We start from the raw sequence: 22,919 nt of genomic DNA, 5'->3' as shown, positions 1-22,919 counted from the left end.
TGAAAGCTGATCTGCTTGACTCCGAATGACATCACAATGTTTTCCACCTGTTGAATTAAACGTGAACTCCTCACACACTTTTCTTGTTTTCCATCCTTATAGAGTCATCGCCATCAGACTGCATGCAGGAGAAATCTTTCTTCTGTCGCATTAGGTGAGTGTGTGTGTGTGTGCTGGGTTGGTGGGTTAGGAGTAAATCTGTGCTGACTGCATCCTGTTCACTATCTGTTTATCATGGTTTTATTCATACACTTTCCTTTTTGAATCAGTACAGGGAATGGGTAATTAATTCCGGTGAACCTTTGTCCCTGTAAGCAGGAAGGTCTAATTTTCAGTAATATGCTCATCATCACTATGGAAAAGTTTTTGCACTGCCTCCTTGAATTACTAGAACTAGTTACTGATATGACTAGAGTCCTCATCTCATGTGATCAGTCATGATTTTATACATATGTTTCAAAATTAAATTCCTTTTTTTTAGGACTAACTCTTATTTTAATGGGGAAAATGGTGAGTGCACCTTTAAATCCCTAAACTGCAGGTATTAAACTTTTGCAATTTATTCAGCCTGAAAAGTACAGACTTCATTCAGCCAATAATTGTTAAGTCATTGAAGGTTAAAGTTTTGAAAATGTCCCATCGACTTTACTTTAATGTATGCATAATGAATCCAGATTGGTCTTTTTTCTTATATCGATTTGCATGCCCTATAGTGATTGGTCTTGTATTTCACCTTTTACGCTGCAAAAAAGGTGATGACAGCTGCAAAGTGGTTCTGATGCAGCATTTTATTTTGCATTTGAACCAAAGCTTAAAACCTAAGCTTCGATAAAACGATAAAACTATTCTTGCTCTGTCTTCCAAGCACTGATATTTTCTTCTGGAAATGAAAATCTAGTTTAGAAAACAACTTGAAGCACAAGCAGCCCAGATTCAAAAGCAGTTCCAAGTTAAAAAATTGTGATAATGTTTACGGTTAATCAGAACCAAATATCTCGGCAGTATTACCAAATTTGAGCTATAATTAATTGAAAATATACAGTAAATGTGAAGTATGTAGGGCAGCTATCTCTTTCTCTCTCTCTCTCTGTGTCTTTCTCTGTGTTTGATTGAAACTTGACTGGTCTTCCAAAACATTTCAGACTAAATGTCTGTACTAGTCATTCATGTTCATGCTGTCTGCACTTACCAGTTAAAGCTCCCAGCATTTTAATGTTTGATTTTTAAGGAAAAAGTGATCTTAAATGAGATAAGATATGTTTTGGTCTCAGTGTGAGTGTTTTTCAGTGTTGCTTGAATTTACGATTATACCTCGACCCTGAACTGCACAACTTTTAACTAATATCAGAAGTTAATGGTTTTGCTGTCTGCTGCCTACATAAGCTGCTGCCTTTTATGGGGCCGTTAAAACAGAACGCAGGTGTCTCGAAAATGTGCTTTAGTGTGTGTAACTCTCACCTCTCCTCTTCTGCAGTGGCAGTAAAGAGTGCGATGGAGATCTTCAGTACTATCCCTTCAGAATGACTCCATATCTGATGAAAGTTCAGGACACAGTGCATTCTGAAGATCAATTCTGCTGCCTCCTGCTGGCTGAGAGAGTACACTCTGGCTATGAAGGTCAGTCCTTTCACAGATATCTACTGTGTGTGTTGTGTTTTGTTGTGGTAGTTTGTCTTACATAAAGCATCTCAGGGCTCGACATCAAGCATTGTGATGTGCTTGTCCTTTGGACAAGTAAATTGGTCATTCACTAGTCCGAATAAAAAAGTGACTTGTCCAGAGAGAGTAAAGGACATTTAAAGGTGCTGTAAACTATTTTATTTTTTTTTTTCATGGAAAATTATGCAAAAAACATTTCTATTCCCTTAAAGATATTAATGAAATAAGTGTCCTGAAATATCTCACCGGTCTCTGCGACGGCTGTAGACTTTGTAAACAGCAAACAAAAATGTGTCCGCAGGCCGTGGAAATTGACGCTTTTCACCTCCTGTCTGTCATTTGCTCATCCTCATGGTGTTGTATTTGAAGTGGATCATTGAGGCTATGATTCATTATGTTTGTCAGTTGAGGGCGCTATTGTGCCACTGTTGAATTTGACAGTCACAGGAACAAACAATGCTGCTCTTTTGCTCGCTTTTTATCTCAAAATTGTCTTTTGAGGGCGGGTTTTTGGAATGAGGGGGCTTGGCTAATTCAACGGCTCAGTCACGTGAAAGCTTCAGAATGCTAAAATCGCTTACAGCACCTTTAAATTATGTTATGTGGTTGTCAAATAAAGAAAAGCCTCTATTGTCATAATTTACGGTAGGTGTGCTCACACTTATATGTAATGAGATCTACTTTTACATCATGTTATTGCAGCAAGATCTGCCATGCACAACATATACATTATCACAATACCAAAATTTCAGAAGTCTGTTGTGAAATATGGTGATTTTTGACATCAGCTTCAACACCATAACAAATAATAGACTAACACTAACTCATTTGTTAAGAATTGTTTAAGTTCTCAAGTAATATGGCCTACTTAACAGTAGTAAACTGTCAGTATTAAAATAACAATAAAAAAGCGATGAACAGAACAAATTAAAAACACTAGAACAAAATACAAATTAAGAAAAAAGGGCTTTTTGAACAGCTTTAAAAGATTTTAACAGCAGTATCAATCATTCAATTAAACATTAACAATGAAATTCGGCATATAACTACTATAGGCTAATGGTCTTCACTGTAATGCAATAATACTTTTTTAGCTACTTAAGTTATCCAGCCAAGAACAGTGAGTGGTTTTCTTGTTATGGGACAGCAGCAGATTCATTAGGTTATAACACGAACAAGTTTGACGTTTTGATACAAATCCACCTTTTTCCCACTGTTTACATTCACTTTAGACATAACTCACTGTGTTTACATGAGTACCTCACCAAGACGAGCATTTTGGTGGAATTTTGAAGTGTATTTGACGCATCAGCGCGAGATCTCTCGGAGCAAACGCGCATGTAAAGCCCGCACACACATAAGCCGCCTGTCAGTCAAACAGCATGAAGCAAGATCAATAGCGAATGACAAAATTACGTGCTCTGGATTATTTTCAACAGCAAAATAAGACTACATATGAACTTTGTAATAAGTGATACAGGCCTAGGCACATATATAGCCAGTTATTTTTTCATTATTGATGTTTTAATCAGGCTACTTGTCCGGTCGGACAAGTCAAATTCTCTTTCGCTTGCCCCTTAAAAAATTCACTTGTTAAACGTTAACGTCGAGCCCTGCATCTCACTGCATAGAGCACGCAGCTTTACAGCCGAGAAGGCTGAGGCAATAATAAAATAAATGCACTCACCTGATCTGTCCTCTTGCTCATATGTAACATTGGGAAATCGGATTCAATCTAGTGAATTGGTTTGTTTAGATGGTTTAAGTAAATGTACTTGCACGTGTTTTTTTTTTTTTTTAAGTCAACTTTTTTCAACTCGGTTATATAAATTAGGGTGTATTTTGTTTTTATAGTTGTTGAATGTACATTTATATGTTCATGGGTAAGGATATCTGCCTAATTTGGAGCGATTATTCTTTTAAAAACCCTTATTGTTTTTTGAATCATAAGCAGATTTTGCATTGGATATTTAAATATTTAATATGATATTGCCCCGTTAAGTAGATTCAATGTAGTGTTTTTTACTACTTTTTCTAAAGGTTAGTCTGACGGTAGTTTAACTACTTTAAATCACCAGTAGCTTGTTTCTTGGCAAGGTACAGTTTCAAAGTAGCTTCCCCAACACTGGTACATTCTACATACAAAAATAGAAAACATTTGAAATGGCAGTAGTTTGCCTTAAGATTCTGGAAAATCTGTTTTGATTTCTAAAATTTGCCCCTCAGCTCCCAGAATCCCTACGGACAAACGGATCTTCACCACAACACACTCTCCCAGTTGCGTGTTTCAAGATGTGGATGAGAGGTAAGAGTGTTGAAGGGATAGTTCTCCCAAATGAAAATTATGTCACCCTCATATTGTTCCAAACTCATTACTTTTTTTTCTTTCTTGGAACAACAAAAGTAGAATGATGACTGAGTCAGTACCTAACATCCTACCTAACATCTGATGACTGAATTAAAATTTTGGGGTGAAATTAAACCTTTTGAGTGCTTGACAAGAGACTTTTTTTATTAAAGGAATGGAGAATGTGCATGTGCACACAAACTTTTCCTACATATACACACACAGTCTGACTGTCAGTAGAAAAATAAAAGCAGATTTAATTTGTACCTTAGTTTGTGTGTTGCCTGTACATGCTGTTAAATGTCGCTTCAAAATAAAAGTCTCGTTACATTGTCGATCTGTGTGACACTATTATTCAGAAGGTTATTAGCACTATGACGCACTTAAAGATTAACTGGTAATTTAAGTACTGTGCGTTTCACAAAACAACTTTCATATTAAAAGAAACAGCTGTCATCCACAGGCTAATCAGTTGGTTATGTTTGTCTGTTAGGGCTGTACCGTTGCTAGGATACTTGCCACAGGACCTGATTGGCACACCTGTCCTATTGCACCTGCACCCCAGTGATCGACCAGTCATGCTCGGCATCCACAGGAAGAGTGAGTCTTTTTGATTGGATAGACAGGCCAGTGTTTTTGACTTGAGAACATTTTTGATAATATTCAAAACTACTTTTTTTTAAAGTTAACATGAAATCGAAAATTGACCCCATTTACTTCCTTAATGTACATTCCTTGTCCTTTTGTGAATGATTTGGTGCACATTTTATTTTTAATAAAAAAAATAAAATAAAAAATTTGTTTTTTTCATAATCTTTCATTCAAATGGAATAACTTGACAATGCCGTTTTAGTGCCACGTTAAAATAAAAATCAAAGATTTCAAGAAATAAGTCGTAATGTTTTGAGAATGAATTTGCAATGTTACGAGAATAACGACATAAATTAATTGTGACATTATTCACAAAATATCACTACTTTAGTCTCGTAATAGTGACTTTATTCTTGATACTTTGACTTTATTCTTGTAAAAGGCCTATTATGAGATTATTCTCTGAACATTGCGACTTTATTATTGTAATGTTACAACTTTTTTCCTCTAATTCGCATTTTTTTTTTATTTCAACGTAGCAATAAAACACTGTAGTAGAAATTATTTTCCTTGTCCACTGACATCATAAATCCCTTTTTCAGCCCCTTCCCACCAACCATCTTACTTCTGATTAGAATGTAACGCAACTTTTCATGATCAGATTAGTTCCTGATGGATAAGATCTGTACATAAACATTTCCAGTCCTAAATCTTTCCTCATTTAACATTATTTCACTCGCAAATACGTCAGATTACGGAAGTTAAATAGGTTGGAACGCTGTTTCGTGATGACTTTAAATATCTTGTCTGTGAATAAAAACATTACACTTATTGTTCACTTAATTGGGCTCTTCCTTTTAATGGCATCAGTCTTGCAGTATGCTGGCCAGCCGTTTGACCACTCCATCCGCTTCTGTGCACGTAACGGAGAGTACATCACTATAGACACCAGCTGGTCCAGCTTTGTCAGTCCATGGAGCCACAAGGTTTCCTTCATCATCGGCAGACACAAAGTTCGCATGTGAGTACACAAGCTGAATAAGGGAATGTATCTGTATGTCCCAGGATAACTTTTATTTGTTACACTATGGTACACAGTTGAGCCTCTGGCTGTGATTTTATGTTAAATGAGACAAGAGTGTTGATGTGATGTTAGGATGCACACATACAGTACTTTTGGCCATATGAGTGTATATTTATTAATGCAAACAACTAATAATGTTGAAAATATATATAAATATAAATGTAATAGTGTCCATCCTTCCAGGGGTCCAGTGAATGAAGATGTGTTTGCAGCTCCGGCTGCAGCTGAGGGCAAATCCTTAGACTCAGACATCCAGGAAATTACTGAGCAAATACACAGACTCCTGCTGCAGGTGCGAAAACTCATTCACATTAAGAGAGCTAGATGGTAACTGAGAGAGATATTAAGATGTAGTGTTTCATTCATTGGTCGGACAAAACTCGCACCATTGGTTGAGTCAATGGTGACTCAAGAAGGACATAGTGATATGAGCAAAAAGAGAAAGAGAGTTTAACGGAGAGTGTAGAAGATTGAAATTTGAATGAAAGGATGTATAGGGCACTTATTCTTGAACTTTATTGTAAGGTACTAAAGTAAGCAAGTATCAGAACAAAATGCAGATGTACAAACATGAAGATGAGACTTCGAGGGATAGTTCACATAACATTTTTTATTTTGAAATCATTTGCTCACCCTCATTGTTTTCCAAATCAAATGACTTTCATCTGTGGAACACAAAAAAAGACGTTAGGCAGAATGTTAGCCTCGGTCACCATTCAATTTCATTTGATAAAAATAAAAATAAAAAAAAAGTGAAGTGAAGTGAAATAATTGTTGACTGAGACTAACCTTTTGTGTTCAATTGGGGTTGGAAACAACACGAGGCTGCGTACAATAAATTTTGACTGCATTTATGTTTTTTGGGTGAAATATCCCTTGAAGGAATGAGAGATGTTAAAGTCAAGACAATTAAAAGTGTGTGTGTGTGTGTGTGTGTTGTAGCCGGTGCACAACAACGCTTTGAGTGGCTATGGAAGCCTTGGCAGTAATGATCATCTACTGAGTGTAGCATCGTCCAGTGAGAGTAATGGTAAAGGAACACGGCAACCATGTGAAGACGACATTAGCCAAACCAAACCGGTGAGTGACATGATGAATTATTGTACAGTTTAATCTTGGCTGTAATAGAATCCCTGTTGTGTCACAAACATCATTCATCTGTAATGGATATCATGAACATGGGATTGGGATAACTTTAGTAAACCTTTGTTAGTCAACACCATTCGCCACTGTATCCACAGATGCAAGTTAAGACTTTATTATGCAAAGCAGAAGCCATACATCAACACTGTCCAGAAGCGCTGCCGACTGAGAACAGTGAAACTGTGTTTTTTGGTCTGAAGAATCCACATTTCAAAAAGTTTTTGTAAAACACAGCCGTAGTGTTATCCAGGGCAAAGAGGAAAATGACCATCCAAGCTGTTATTAGTGTCAGGTCCAAAAGCCAGTGTCTGTATGGGTCAGGGGTGTGTCAGTGCCCATGGCATGGGTAACTCACACATCTGTGAGGGCACCATTTATGCAGATAGATACGTACAAATTGTGGAGCAGCATATACTGCCATCCAGCACCATCTTTTCCAGGGATGTCCCGGAATTTTCAGCAGGACAACTTCAAACCACATACTGGCCGAAGAAGCAGAGAGTGCGGGTGCTGGACTGGCCTGCCTGCAGTCCTGACCATCTCCAATTGAGGAAGTGTGGTGCATTATGAAGTGCACAATACGGCAACAAAGACCCCATACAATTATGCAGCTGAAGACCTGCATAATGGATGAATGGGGGAAAATCCCACTTTTTAATCTTAACAAACTTGTGTCTTCAGTGCCTAAATGCTTAATAAGTGTTATTAGAAGAAAAGGTGATGTTTCACGGTGGTAAACACTAGACTGTTCCAACTTTTTTGGAGAGTGTTGCAGTCATCTGATTTGAAATTATTGTAATAAATTATTATTATTATTTTTTTTAATAACATTCACAAGGTAAAACATCATATAATATTTAGTTGTAGAGCTTTCAATATAGCAAGGGGTGAATATAATTTACAATTAACTCCTTTTTGTTTTTATTAGCATTTTTCATACTGTCCCAACTTTTTTGGAATTGGGGTTGTAGTTAAAATGACATCTGATCTGATAAAAACAGACATTTTCTAGTGATGAGATATGAGGTGAAATTGACACTGGCAAGTAAAGACGAGATATTATCTAATTAAAAACGACATCTTTTCTCGTAAAAACATTTTCTAGTCATGATAAGATATTAAGAAGTAAAATTACATTGTCTACTAAAAATGAGACATTTTAATAAATAAAACAACATTTTCAAATGATAGCGAGAAATTATGAAGTAAAAATTACATTTTGTAGTTAGCACGAGATCAGGCAGCATTGTGCCACCATAGTTTTAAATGTTGTTGGTTACTACATAATTACCATACTTCCATTTGTGTTGTTTCATAGTTTTGATGACTTAGTAATATAATAAATAGTAATAATAAAGAAAGTGCAGATGAGGCTAAACTTCTGACTTTTTGTGTGTTTCCTCAGAGGAGCTTTCAGGAGATCTGCAAAGGGGTGCACATGCTGAAGAACCAGGAGCAGCAGTTGAAGAAAAGCCCAACAAGTATGTGCATCCACCTTCATCTGTCATCTGTGTCTATGTCTTGATATCCATGCCTAAAGATTGTACCTTCTACCTGGTAGAGTTTCTCCAGAAAGGTCCCGTGGTTAGGGCCAAAGACCCAGCGTATCCTGTGAATTCGAGAGAGTCATCTGAAGACCAGCGAGCAGCTGTTCCAGATGAGCTGGCCTTTAAAGATCAGACCATCTACTCCTATCAGCAAATTAGTTGCCTGGACAGCGTAATCAGGTACAAAGACCTTGTTCTTGTTTTCATTACACAGCAGAAGAAATCGACTGATAATGTCTCTTTAGCTTCAGAAACATTGTCCAAAGTGCGAATCCAAAAAAGTCCAAAAAGCTTAAATCAGAATTTAGAGGACCCTATAAAATATTAAATTAATGGGCTCTATTTTCGTGAAAGCGCAAAGCGCATCGCAAAGCACCACAACCGTGCACTAGGTTTTATCCGATTTTCGTGAGAGTGCTAATTCTAAGTGGAATTTTCATGCCAGCACAAAACGCAATTGGGCTTGGGTGGGAGTTTGCGCAATCTGTGGGTGTATGCGCGCAAACTGTGGGTGTATTGTATGTTAATGAAGTGGCGCAAAGCACAATTTTCTATTTTCTTGAGAAATATGTCATTGCGCTAAGCAGTACTGCGGCTCCCTATACGCATATTACGCAGTCTGTGTAGGGCACCAGCAACTCCAACGGCTGTCCTTACTTGCGCGTTATACGTTATTGAAGGACCCGATAGCAGTCGCGGAACACAGCAATTTGTACCACGTCTCGCTAACCCCCCCGGCTCACTAAAACCTGCGCTTAGCGCTAGCGCTCTTTAGACCCAATATCAACACATCTGAAGTCCCTACTTCACAAGTGCGAAAATTTGTCTTGCAATAAAACATTTTTATTTTTATTTTTTTCTGGAAGGTCTTTTTTTTTTTCACCAGCCAATGACAAAAAAGATTTTGGGTTATTTGCCTAAAACTTGTGTTTCCAGTAAACGTCAAGCTGTTGATATCTCAGACACTGACAAAAAAATCACATCATGTTCTGGGTGAATTTTTTTTTGCCAATTTGCATCACATGGTGTTTTAAACTTTTCTTTGTTTTTAATTAGTTTTTTTGTATTTCTAGATATTCCTTGGGTTTGTCTTGACTGGTATTTGCTGAATAGAGAAAATGCAATACAATTTCTACTCTCATGTTTCACTGGAAAACCACAATAAACAAGTGATTATCGGGACAGAGTAGTACAAAACAATGTAATACAGACAAAACAAGGCAAGGCTTTTGTTTTGAATTCAGTCTGGTTAGTCATTCATAAAACTTGTTTCCATTGATGATGGCTTTCTCGCTCTCTCTTAGGTATTTGGAGAGCTGTAACGTGCCCATCACAGTGAAGAGAAAGTGCCAATCCTCCTCAAACACAACATCCTCTAACTCAGATGAGGACAAACAGAGAGGTGTAGAGAACTCCATGCCGGTGTCTGAAGGTACTGCGAAAATCCAGTTTGTCTTGCGTAAAAGAATGAAATGCTGAATCCACTTCCAAGCATAATTGTATCTTTAAATTATTTGCATATTTCTCGATACTTGCCTTCTATTTTCTGGTGTCATCTACTTATGGTTAGAAATTAAACAGGGCTTCGGGCAAAAATGCCACCAAAAGTGAAATGTTAAAAAAATATATATATATTAGAGCCCGACCGATATGGGAGTTTTGAGACCAATACCGATTTTAGAGAGGGAAAATTCACAGATTACCGACATGGTGACCGATTATAGCTAATTTTTGAGCTGGAATGAAAACAGACCTTTTCTATGTGAATTGTTCACTGATTTTTGCATCGATATGACTGTGCAAAGGTACTAAGAAGGCTGCTTTCTTAAACAAATATTTTTATCAAAGAATATTTGACATTTATTATTATACATTGTCAACAAATTCTAGAAATGAACACTGAGAAAATAAAGAATAATAAAAATACAATAAATAGCTAAATAAAGATCAGTACTGTTTAGTATCAGTCAGTTGCTGACCATTTAAATAAAGAATAAATAAATTAAATTAAAATCAGTACTGTATGTTTAGTATCAATCAAATGCTGACCATTAAAATAAAGAATAAATTCAAATAAAATAAATAGCTAAATAAACATCAGGGGCCAGTTGCACCAGCTATACGTACTTTACAACTTAGCCTAGTTGTGGCGTAAATGGGCTCTAAGTCACAATTTACGCTCTATTAAATATTTGAACGTTTCAGCATTACATTTATGTAGGACGTAACCCTACTTATAAACTAAATATATACAGCAGCCTCCGACCAGGAGTAACTGATGGAATAAAAAGCAGACTGATATTTAATGACATCAATGAGCTCATGTTTTGGGTGACAGGCATCGGTCCTTTTGACATATATGATGATGTTGGCATTTACACTCGTGTACATTTACGAGAGAGAAAACAAATGTACTTTTAAGTGGCTCTTCAGTATGAAACCGATCTAACGGTGCCGTTATTAGGGTGCGTCGCCCGGTGTCACATTTCAACACATTCAAAATATATATATAGGATAATGAAATAATGTCTATTTTTCCAGCCTGTTGTATTAGTATTTATCCCCCCTCATTTATTTTAGATACAGTTCCTGTATATTATTATTTACACAGGGCAAATATACTATTTATTAAATCTACTTTTATTACGTATCCTAGTTAAATGTCTGGAAAACCAGACTTTTAAATATTTCATTTTGTAAATGCAACGACTGGAATTGTTCGGTTGAAGTGGGTACCAAACTGTGAATCCTGAACAAAACAGTTTGGTGAATACATATTTACACATTAGCTTCCACTCAGCTGACAACAATGAAAGTAGCTACATGATTAGGTAGTTAGCTATAAGCTCCGTTGTCACAGAGAGTAAAAGATGGACTTTATTTACTTTCCAGCATTGCGTCTCACCAACTAGGCATCAGCAGAGCATGAAATCAACACTCAACAGACACAATCCACCACCGCACCATTGTCTGCTGAGATGCAAAAAGATGCTCTGATGTTTACCTTTCAGTCTGCTACATTACTGACTGCACTGATAAACTATAGCTGGCTAACAGCAAACATGTGATAAACATGAGTGACATGGTTGTCAGGGACAGGGTTAACGTTATATTAGTTATATAAAAGGATGGGGTCTTTCCAGTATGTATTTCACAAACAAGTTAGCAATTTAAGGAGAAGAGATCGCTCAAATCCACCGTTTAACTCCGCCCTGTCAGTTCAGAGTCAGCTCTGTAAACGATGGAGTCGGAGCACGCTCTGCTGGACAAACTGCGCTATGACACCAATTCTAAAGCATTGTTTTCTGCATTATATGTTCTGAAAAAAAGTTTTCATATCGGCGCATATCGGTAAAATATACGGCGATACCGATATATCGGTGAAAGGCTAACATCGGCTGACCGATATATCGGTCAAATCTGAAGACACAACAGCAAATCTAAAAAAACGTAATAAAACACAGCATAAAATCCAGAAACAAAAGAACAGAGATTAGTTATATATATATATATATATACTTCTACTGTGTGTAACAAAAAAGTGAGGAAAGAAGTTGTATTTATTAGCAAATTTTTTATGAAGCTGCTTTGGAAAATATGTATAGTAAGAGTGGTAGAGCATGGCGCTAGCAACGACAAGGTCATTAGTTCGATTCCAAGGGAACACACAAACTGATACGCTGTATACCTTGAATGCACTGTAAGTTGCTTTGGATAAAGTCATCTGCCAAATGCATAAATGTAAATGTACACAGTCAATACACGCAAGATGCTTATCCTGCCGCCAGATTCATCTGATTGGTTCATTGTTTTAAAAACAACATTTTTAGGTGATCTAATATTTTTGCATAAGTCTTGTCAAGTGAGTGGTCAAACAAGAGTCACTGATTTCATGACTACATTCTATCAGTTCTTCAAGAAGGCCAAAAGCTAAAATTGATATTTAGTGAGCTTCTAATTTATTCTACCCCTCTCCATTCTGTCTGCCCACAGAGTCTGGTCATCTGAAGGACCAACCAGGTCTCTCATCATTAGATGTGTCCAAGAAGCCGCAATGCTCTGGTATAGTGAGCCCGTCTCTAGCACCACTTCCGCTACCCAGTAAACCTGAAAGTGTGTTGTCCATTACCAGCCAGTGCAGCTACAGCAGCACCATTGTACATGTGGGAGACAAGAAAGGTAAACTGATTTATTCCTCTCTGTCTGTTCTATCTGTCTGTCTACCTTTCTATCTGTTCTTCCTTTCAAAGCCAAAATGCAGTAATTATAACACGGAAACTGAGAAAAATGTCGTCAGAGTTGACGATTGTCCAGCCAAGTGTGGATTTTTTTTTTTTTTTTTTCCTCCCAATTTGGAATGCCCAATTCCCAATGTGCGTAGTGGTCGCGTGGTGATTCACCTCAATCTGGGTGGTGGAGGAGGAATCCCAGTCAACCCGCGCATCTTATCACGTGGCTTGTTGAGCGCGTTGCCACGGAGACATAGCGCATGTGGAGGCTTCACGCCATCCACCGCGGCAACCACGCGCCCCACCGAGAACGAACCACATTATAGCGACCACGAGGAGTTTACCCCATGTGACTCTACCCTCCCTAGCAACCAGGCCAATTTGGTTGCTTAGGAGACCTGGCTGGAGTCACTCAGCATGCCCTGGGATTCGAGCTAGCGAGCTAGCGAACTCCAGGGGTGGTAGCCAGAGTATTTTACCACTGAGCTACCCAGGCCCCCCCAGCCAAGTGTGGATTAATAAAATAGTCTCACTCTGTTTACTCTGAATCTGAGCATAGTTGACCCAAACCAGTGAATCACAGGACAGATTTTGGTTGGAGCTCAGTTTGACAAAATATGTACTGTAGTTACTGCATTTTGTCTTTGTTGAGCAGAAAAAAATGTTTCGAGTGGTGTCGCAAGATCTGGGCTGAAGCGGCTGTAGCCCCGAATTTCTCCTAAATAACCCTGAATGTTTTAAAGGCAATGGTAGTGCTGCAATGCCAAGTTTATTTGAATTTTATTTATTTTTTTAATTTGTTATTTCCAAACCATGATGGCAGCACTAACAGCCATATTGTTTTGTGAAAGCCATTGTTTACACTTGTACATAGCTTTGTATTGTGTTATACATGTAGCACTAATAGGCTAAGCCCCAGATGTCATTTATTTCATATGTCTAGCGACACCCCTCTGATTGTCCTTATCTGTATTGGAGCTACATGTCTTTTCTCTGTTCCTTGGTAAAACACTTCTTTTGTTTTAGTCGTATCAACAAGACACACCTCTACAAAGCAAGAATTCTCTTCCAAACTTCACTTGCAAAGTTAGTAAAATCTTACCACAACATAGGAACTAAAATTATTGCATCCATTGAAAGATTGATTGATAGAGTTGGTTTAAGGTTGGAGTGAAATTAAGGTGCCAGCCAACCTGTCACAGCTACATTTCTTAGAGTTCACTCACCCTACTTGCATTTCCCTCTGGTGGCCTCCCCAACAAGCATAAAATAAACTTGAGAAGGCCTCGATGCAACTTGTAAACAAGTGCTGGTCGGGCCATCTGTGTTATGGGAGAACACTGTGCTTGTTGTTGTTGTTGTTGTTGTTGTTGTTTTAGAACGTCTTGTGTTTTTCCTTGCAGAAATCATTGAAGACGTTCCCAGTGCTGAAGGAACTGAAGGTCAGGGTCTTGTCGTCCCCCTGGCTGCTGTCTCACCCCAATGTCAGGAGAGAGAGACTTACAAGAAACTGGGCCTTACAAAGCAGGTTCTGGCAGCACACACGCAGAAAGAGGAGCAGGCATTCCTCAGTCGTTTCAGAGAGCTGCGAGGTGTGCACGCTTTTAAAGCAGACTGCTCGCTCTATCTGGAGAAACAGAAAGGACGGTTCGTATCTCAGGGTAAGTTTTTGTTACTGCTCTGAGCTTAAGCCTAAACCTTGTAAAATCACTTGAGGTGATCTAATGAGGTTGAAGTATCTTTTTCATCCAGATATACAGTATTTCGACCCTTAAGCCACACTTACACACTTGTCGGAATGTCATTGCATTAGATAACAAAATATACAATTTTAAAGAGAAACAGCACAAGCACATTTTTCAAGCAAAACATTCCACAAAAGAAGCTTGTTTTTATGCTATAAAACAATAGTTATACAAAATTAAGATGCTAAGATGCAATTTGGATGCTGATTGTCAAATGTTGTAAAATATCCATAGTTAATGTGATGAACTGTACCTTTGGTTACTCTGCTAGGACACCTGTGTGAATTTGAGGAAAACATTATACATGTACTTAAATCACCTTAAGACCATTTGATTAAAATAATTGCAAAAATGGCAAGTTAAAAAAGCATAATTTGTTTGCTTGGTTAAATATTTTATCTAATACAATGATATTTATTGTGTGGAGAGTGGCATAAGTGTCCAATGATTTTGGCAACAGTCTGTCTATTTACTGTTGGTATAAGTAAAATGCAATCTGTAACTCAAGAGAGCTGATTGTAATTCAGTCAGGTTAAAGGGATAGTTCACCCAAAAAATGAAAATTCTCTCATCATTTACTCACCCTCATGCCATCCCATATGTGTATGACTTTCTTTCTTTTGCTGAACACACAAAGATTTTTAGAAAAATAACTCAGCTTTGTATGTCTTCACAATGCAAGTGAATGGTGACCAGAACTCAGAAGCTCCAAAAAGCACATAAAGGCAGCGTAAAAATAATCCATATGACTCCAGTGGTTAAATCCGTCTTGAGAAGCGATATGAAGGGTGTGGTTGAGAAACAGATAAATATTTAAGTCCTGCTTTAATATAAATTGCCACCTTTTACCAGCCCCTACCAGTAGGTGGCTGAATGTGAAAGTGGAGATTTACAGTAAAAAATTACTTCAATATTGATCTGTTTCTCACCCACACTTATCATATCGCTTTAGAATATATGTATTTACACACTGGAGCCTTATGGATTACTTTTATGATGCCTTTTTGGACCTTCAAAGTTCTGGTCACCATTCACTTGTATTGTAAGGACCTACAGAGCTAAAATATTCTTCTGAACATCTTTGTGTTCAGCAGAAGAATGAAACTCATACACATCTGAGATGGCATGAGGGTGAGTTCATTTTTGGGTGAACTTTCCCTTCAACATTCTCTGTGAAATATGCATGCAGTGCTGCCGTAGAATTTGGAATCTTAGAATGCAGCATAATGTTGCGGCCTTTAACAATCATTTGTAGTTTTATCCGGAACTTCCTGTGCTATATTTCTGCAATTGTAGCCACTTTTGGTTGCTTTTTGTGGAATTCCTGTTGACTTAAAGGAATGTTCCGGGTTCGACAGCATTTGTAGCGTAACATTGATTACCACTGAAAATAGTTTATTTAAGCAAAAATTGATGTTACAGTAACCATACAGTCCATAAATGTTAAAATACACAGTGTTTCAAAAGTATAGCCACAAGATGTAAGCAATATACATATTAACATGATTTTAGTGTGATAAATCGTTTACAGGGTTTACGGCGTGACGTTGTCATGGCAGCGAAGTTGTAATACTGTAACTACACATATACGGTTGGCAAGCAATTTTGTCATACTAAAATCATGTTAACAAGCATAATGTTCGCACAAAACAGTGTGTATTTTAATGTTTATTGACTGGCCCCATTCATTTGTACAGTAAACGCTTTACTGTTACTGCAAATTTTTTTTTTTTGCTTTTTGCTTTTTTAAAATCCTTAAAACTGAGCTCCCTTTTCCATAACCATTCTCTCTCTCTTTCTCTTTCACCAGCTGTGCCTGCTGCTCGCTCATGCAAGCAGCATGGTGCTACACCAGAGGCAACCGGAACTCGCCGAGGTCGCAACAAAAAGACCAAATCCAAACGCATCAAGCCGAACGAGTCCTCCGATAGCACACCGTCTAGTCGCAGACCAACACCCAGACCTCAGGTGCAGGGCCTCAACCAGACCTCCTGGTCTGCTTCAGACATATCCCAGTCCACGTACCCCATCGCCTATCCGGCCGTGATGCCCGCATACCCTCTCCAAGTGTACCCGGAGGCTGGTACCATACCACCCAGGATGGATGCTTCTATGTCGAGCTTTGGAAACAATCAGTGTAATCAGGATCCATGTATACCAATGCAGCCCATCCAGACGCCATACACTGCCCCTTTGGTGACGCCCATGGTGGCCCTGTTACTGCCGAACTACATGTTCCCTCAAATAGGTAGCGCTCCAGCGCAGCCTTTCTACCCAAAGCAGGGGAGTTTCCCCGCCCAGCCCTCTTTTCAACCGCAGCCTGGTTTCCCCACTCAGACGCAGTGCCCACCGCAGTCCACTTTTACGATAGAGAACAAATTCACCCCCCAAAATCCTTTCAACCCACAACCTCCATTCAAACCCCAGCCATTTACATTCACGTGCCCGGACGAGCCCCCAAAACCACCCACCCCTGAGCCGCAGTCACGGAGCCCCACCCCTCAGTCCATGGGTGGAGGGGGCCCGCCCTCCTCTCCTTTGTTCCATTCGCGATGCAGCTCGCCATTGCAGCTCAACCTCCTGCAGTTAGAAGAGACCCAGCGCTCCGCTGAGAGACAGGAGAGCACAGCGCCTTCTGTTGTGCTGCAGGGGAACAGCAGTAATACTGTGGAAAAAGCAGGGAGTGCAGCTGGGCAGGCCAGAATTGACAAGGATGCGCCACAGGTAAGGACTCGATCGCTCTCTTTCACTTCAATATTACCATGTTTCTTTCAAGACATTATGAGACCATGGTAATACTATCTTTTTGGACATGTTTATTAGTACATATAACTTACATTATAGTACATGTATTTTTATTCTTGCATTTGTAAAATCTAATTTACGACATATGCTGTTTGGTCCAATTTATGGTTCCTCTGTAAAAACAAACAAACATCCTTTTACATCATGTCAGTATATGATCAAAAAGCTAAACATTATCATGTAGCTGTACCATGATATTACCATGCTTTTTGGACATGTACAATGGTAATATAATGCTATTCTTTTGAAATGCTTCTCTTCCTCTCACCTCAGGCTTTTATCATGATGCACTGAGTAGCAATTCTATTGTTAGACCAACAGGTGGCAGTATTTCTTCTTTATTTAAGCAAGAGACTCCAACTTTAACCCTCGCATCCCTGAAGGTGCGGTCACACTAGGCTTTAAACATACTTAAACCTAAAATTACTTCAGGCCCATCAGAGGTCTGTTTTTAATAAATTATAAATGGAGAAATGGAGAGTTCACACCCCAGACCACCTTTTTTTATGCTGGAGCTCTGTCATGAAAGCACCCTAAAAGTTAACTGAGAACAGAGAGGAAAATGCATTGTTAGCTGTTATAGGTCAATCAAATGACCTCTCCTGGCCCCGCCCTGTTTTTCAGGATGAAGGATCACCTGTTGATGGTCAACATAGTGACGAGTTCTCATCATCTAGTGACCTGCTGGACACCCTCCCAGAGGACTCACAGTCTGGCACCAGCTCTGCCACCTCAGGATCCATGGGCTCTGGCTCTAATGGCTGTCGAACGTCTGCCAGTGGTGGATCTGCTAGCGGAACCGGTCAGTACAGTATTAGAGTTTGCAACAGAAGATCTGATATAGGGCTTGGCATTATGTTGAATATTCACTATATATTCACATGTGACTCTACCCTACCTAGCAACCGGGCCAATTCGGTTGCTTAGGAGACCTGGCTGGAGTCACTCAGTACGCCCTAGATTTGAACTTGCGACTCCAGGGGTGGTAGTCAGCGTCAGTACTCGCTGAGCTACCCAGGCCACCTGATCTGAAGTGTTTTAATGTTTGCAATGTGCAGAATTAAGCATATATAAGCTTGTGAAAGACAATAAAACCCCAAATGAGGAACAATGTCATATTTGAGGCCCATTATATTTAACATGTATCAAAAATGTTTTTCCTACTTCCTCGAAACAATTAATGCTCTATTTGGTTATATGAAGCAGTTTGTCCAAGGTTGTGATGCGGAGTAACTAACTAACAGAAGCAACGCTACTAACCTAACTGCATTTTTCCTTTCACATGAAAATAATTCAGCTGTTTTCAGAATAGTGTAACATTTCCAGTGACAAGCGACTTTTCCAACAAGTAGCATGACAAAACGCTGCATCGCTTTTTTTTTTTATGTCTCATTGGATTGCGCAGGCAGCTTTACAGTTGAGCAAACTCTCTCTCTAATGTACCGTTGGGGCATCCCATTCATTTGAGTGAATCTGTTCATTCATATGGTTTATGTAAATGAATCCTTTCAGAAAGACTATTTACAGATTTTCATTGGGAACCTGTCATTATTTTAGCTATTCCGTTTTGTGTCGCTACTGCCGAAGAGATTTTACTTGAAAAACAACTGTCACTTGGAAAGATACAGTTTCAAATTAGCTTCCCCAACACTGGCCCACTGCAGACATTGCATTATAACATGCTTATCAAAGATCCACTTCTGTGACCACCCCTTTTTTTTCTCTGTATCTTTCGCAGGAAGCAGTCACACAAGCAACAACAGCAGTAACTATTTCGGCAGTGTTGATTCTTCACAGAAATCTCATAAGACCAAAGGGCAAGGCTGCGGATCCGGCTCGGGGCCGCTGGCGTTGGAGGCGAGTAAGAGACAGATCAAGTATGGACTGCAGGATCCACTGTGGCTTCTCATGGCTAATGTGGATGAAGATGTTATGATGTCATACCAGCTGCCATCTCGGTGAGTGGGAGGAGAGAGAAAAAAGGCGTGGAAATTTCTTTAGTGAATGTACGTTTATCCATTTAGCAGATGCTTTTATTCAAAGTGACTTACAAATGAGGAATCAAACCCATGTCTTTTGGGGGTGTGTCAAGATCCAAGATTTTTGGTTAAAGGTTCAGAATTATTTGTGTGACGTTTTGGGCACTCAAATTTTACTTTGCCCCAGACTTTGTATTTTGGGCGATGGGGCAGTCATAAATTTGGGGGACAAATATATACAAAATTGGGTTCTGACTAGCATGATGATTGGCAGACAAATGATTTTAAGAGGTTAGAAGTCGGATGGAGCACCACATTTCCGGAGTGATGTGCGGGGCTGGGGTGGGTGGCAGCTTTTGAGGAGATGGCAGGTAGAAGGCTGGGGTTTGGGGACTTGTTTTTCAGGAAGTGGGGTAGGTATTCGGCAGTTTTGGGGGACTCTTGGGGGAAGAGATGAGGAGAGACAAGTTTAGTTAATTATGCATGTTTATTATAATATATATATATATATATAATTGTTTTGTTTTTTGTGTGTGTGTGTGTATTATTTTATGTGACCACAGGGGTGTTCTTTGGGGTTGGGTGGGGTTGGTGTTTGGGGAGGGATATTAGTTAGGGTTAAAAGTTAAATGTTGATTCGGTGTGTATGTGTTGTGTTTTTCTCTGTATTATTTTCTTTGAATCAATAAAAAATGTTAATTACAAAAAAACATATGAGAAATACAGAAATAAGAGAAGTGCTGTAAAACAAAGATGGAAATTGCTCAGAGTAGTACAATTAGAGAGGAAGGTGAGAGACAGTGATAAAAGAAGGAATTAAGAATTTGTTTTGTTTTTAAGAAGAAGAAAGAAGTGGAAGAAGAAGTAAGACAGTCATTGCATTAGTTGGACTGTGTCAAGTGCTTGCGAAAGAGATACATCTTCAGATGTTTCTTTAAGGTGGCTAGAGAATCACCTGCTTGGTTGGGGATTGGCAGGTCATTCCACCAGCAAGAAACAGATGAAGTGAAGGTCCGGAAAAGTGATTTTGTGTTTCTGTGAGATGGCACCACGAGGCACTGCTCACCCGCTGATTGTAAGCTTCTGGAGGGCACATAGACTTGAAGTATCGAGTGTAGATAGGGGGGTGTGGAACCAGTGGTTGTTCTGTAAGTGTGCATCAATGCCTTGAACGAGAAACTGCGAGAAACTATTGGCAAGCTGTTGCAGAGGTTTGACTGTACATGCAGGAAGTACTGCTAGAAATGCATTGCAGTAGTCCAGTCTAGAGATAACAAGAGCCTGGACAAGGAGTTGTGTAGAATTTTTAGTTAGGAAGGGTCTGATTATCCTAATGTTATACAGAGCAAATCTGCATGATGAAGCTGTTTTTGCTATGTGGTCTGAAGTTCAACTGATCGTCCAACACAACCCCAAGATTTCTGGCTGTCTTGGATGGTGTAATTGTCCTAATTTTTCTAGTTAAGCTTTTCTCTAAAATATTTAATCGGCTAGGTATTGTGTATGTGGGGATTAAAACCTACTTACAAGCCATACTGATGTCGTCATCATATATATATATATATATATATATATATATATATATATATATATATATATATATATATATATATATATATATATATCTCTGCTCTTTTCAATTAATCAAATTGGTTCACAAATCAGTCTAAATAATTAATTTGTGAATTCCTGTAAACTTCAGTGACTTTTGAACGAATAGCTCACCAAAAAATATTTTTCTTATCATTTACTTACCCTTATGCCATCTCAAACTCAAACTGACTTTCTTTCTTATGCGGAACACAGATATTTTGAAAGAAATAATGATGTCTGTTTGTCCATACAATGCAAGTCAATGGGGTCAAAAACTTCCAAGCTCCAAAAAGGACATAAAGAAAGCACAAAGGTAATCCAAACAACTCTTCTGAAGAGATACGATCAGTTTTGGGCAAGAAGCAGACCAAAACTCCTTTTCACTATTAATCTTGACATCTGCAGTCTCCTTGTTGCATTTATGGTTTGAAACTTGATTACACTTCCTCGTGTTTGACGCATGCGCAAAGTTTTGGACTCCGTTGACTTGCATTGTATGGACAAACAGACATCGTGTATCCTTCAAAATATCTTCATTTGTGTTGAAGAAGAAAGAAAGCAGAAGAAAGAAAGTCATATAAGTTTGAAATTACATAAGGGTTAGTAAATGATGAGAGAATGATAATTTTTGGGTGAACTATTCCTTTAAATCCTTATCTAGTGAACATGAATATATGAAAAAGTAATGGAAGTTCATTGGTCAAAAAGTGTGGTAAACCTGCACTTAAACAGAAACTAGCTGTTTTATTATGTATATTTATGTCTTTGTCCAAATTAAAGTGAGTTATCCACAGAAATCAAGAGTCTTAATGTAGCTCTAAAGTATGCAACTTTGGTGTGGATGTTGACGTGAATGCTACAAAAATATCCTTTTTCTGTCATATTTTTCTGCCATCTTTCCCAGCATCTTAACAATGCCATATTAATAGAATTACAAAAGTCCAGTATCATCTAAAGTATAAACTATAGAAGTCTCTTTGTTTTAAAAATATGTCCTTTAGGGGGCGCTACCCAAATTATTGAGTGTTTTACATCTAGTTTATGTGTACTTGGCCAGTGAGTGAGCATTTGTTTTCTGTTTCTGTTTCCTTTGCAGTGATATTCAGAAGGTTTTGAAGGAGGACTGGGAGAAGTTGAGGCAGATGCAGAAAAGTCAGCCACACTTCACAGAAGATCAGAAGAGAGAGCTGGCGGAGGTGCATCACTGGTTAAGAAGAGGTGGGCTACCCAAAGCCATCGACGTCAAGGTACACACCATTATGGAGATTTAATTGGATGCTCAAAGGGCTAAATGACAATTCTGCATCATTTACTCACTCGCATCCAAATCCGCATTACTTTTTTCCTTCCGTGGAACACAAAAGATGATGAGCGTGTTCATGCTGTTCTATTTCATTTGATGAAAGTGAATGGCGATGGGTGCTGTCGACATCCAAAAATGTATCATAAAAGTAGTGTATACATCTCTTGTGCTATATTCCAAGTCTTCTGAAGCCATAGAATTGTGCAACTCTTTATTCATTTGTTTAAAATCACTATCCCCACATGAGGGTGAGTAAATAATGACCGAATTTCACATTTTGGGGAAATTGTTCCTTTTAAGGAAGTAAAATGGGTTGCAAACGCTGTTTTATGTTAACCTATTAAATTTATTTGTTTGCAGGCATGCGTTGGCTGCGAGGAGGTCAGTGAAACACTGATGGTGGATGATCCACCAGACCTGCACATGGGAGAAACAGAAAGCAGTGATGTCACCATGCCCCCAGCCTATAGCAATGAAGACCCTACACACTCAGAAATACATGGCTGTCCTGGGCCTGTCACATAACAAAACACTTATTGCACCCATGTGTGCACACCTCGTCTGACTGGACAATGCAGACATTTTAGCACAGAGAGTGTGTGTCTGCCACAGACTTTAACGAAGTGTGTTTGTTTCTGTGTGTATATGTACAGATGTGTAAATACACCAATTGGATGGATGGATGGATGAATGAATCGATGTTTGAATGAATGTGAAAGCAAGAGTAAAATATATTTCAAGATGGTTTAATCTGTCTCAAAAGCCAGACTCTGTGCTGTTCAATGACCATAACTGTTCGTAAGGAAGGTTAAAAAGATAGCTCACCCATCTTTTGTGCAGTTTGTGTACCACAGAAAAAAGTCATATGGAACGAATTTTCATTTTGGGGGTGAG

At 38.7% G+C, this 22,919-nt stretch overlaps 1 protein-coding gene across 5 annotated transcripts in view; it reads left to right on the top strand.

Annotated features, from left to right (window-relative positions):
- Positions 1–22,919, top strand: part of LOC127441544 (period circadian protein homolog 2-like) — a 45,098-nt gene that overhangs the window by 21,240 nt on the left and 939 nt on the right. For 4 of the 5 annotated variants that reach the window (XM_051699091.1, XM_051699090.1, XM_051699094.1 and 1 more), the window contains 18 exons: positions 103–154; positions 1,475–1,617; positions 3,886–3,964; positions 4,500–4,606; positions 5,468–5,618; positions 5,865–5,973; positions 6,624–6,761; positions 8,230–8,305; positions 8,386–8,551; positions 9,676–9,803; positions 12,365–12,550; positions 13,627–13,686; positions 14,004–14,261; positions 16,156–17,069; positions 17,775–17,952; positions 18,889–19,108; positions 21,819–21,969; positions 22,386–22,919. The exon at positions 22,386–22,919 is cut by the window's right edge and continues 939 nt beyond it. In XM_051699091.1, coding sequence (XP_051555051.1) covers positions 103–154; positions 1,475–1,617; positions 3,886–3,964; positions 4,500–4,606; positions 5,468–5,618; positions 5,865–5,973; positions 6,624–6,761; positions 8,230–8,305; positions 8,386–8,551; positions 9,676–9,803; positions 12,365–12,550; positions 13,627–13,686; positions 14,004–14,261; positions 16,156–17,069; positions 17,775–17,952; positions 18,889–19,108; positions 21,819–21,969; positions 22,386–22,550 — 3,281 coding nt within the window. In that variant the 3' untranslated portion in view covers positions 22,551–22,919. The remainder of the gene's footprint in view (positions 1–102; positions 155–1,474; positions 1,618–3,885; positions 3,965–4,499; positions 4,607–5,467; positions 5,619–5,864; positions 5,974–6,623; positions 6,762–8,229; positions 8,306–8,385; positions 8,552–9,675; positions 9,804–12,364; positions 12,551–13,626; positions 13,687–14,003; positions 14,262–16,155; positions 17,070–17,774; positions 17,953–18,888; positions 19,109–21,818; positions 21,970–22,385) is intronic. The other variant, XM_051699092.1, reaches the window with a different exon arrangement.

The sequence above is a fragment of the Myxocyprinus asiaticus genome, chromosome 5 (genome assembly GCF_019703515.2).
Source record: "Myxocyprinus asiaticus isolate MX2 ecotype Aquarium Trade chromosome 5, UBuf_Myxa_2, whole genome shotgun sequence".
NCBI classification, from domain to species: domain Eukaryota; kingdom Metazoa; phylum Chordata; class Actinopteri; order Cypriniformes; family Catostomidae; genus Myxocyprinus; species Myxocyprinus asiaticus.
This window is presented reverse-complemented; position numbering and strand designations above follow the sequence as displayed.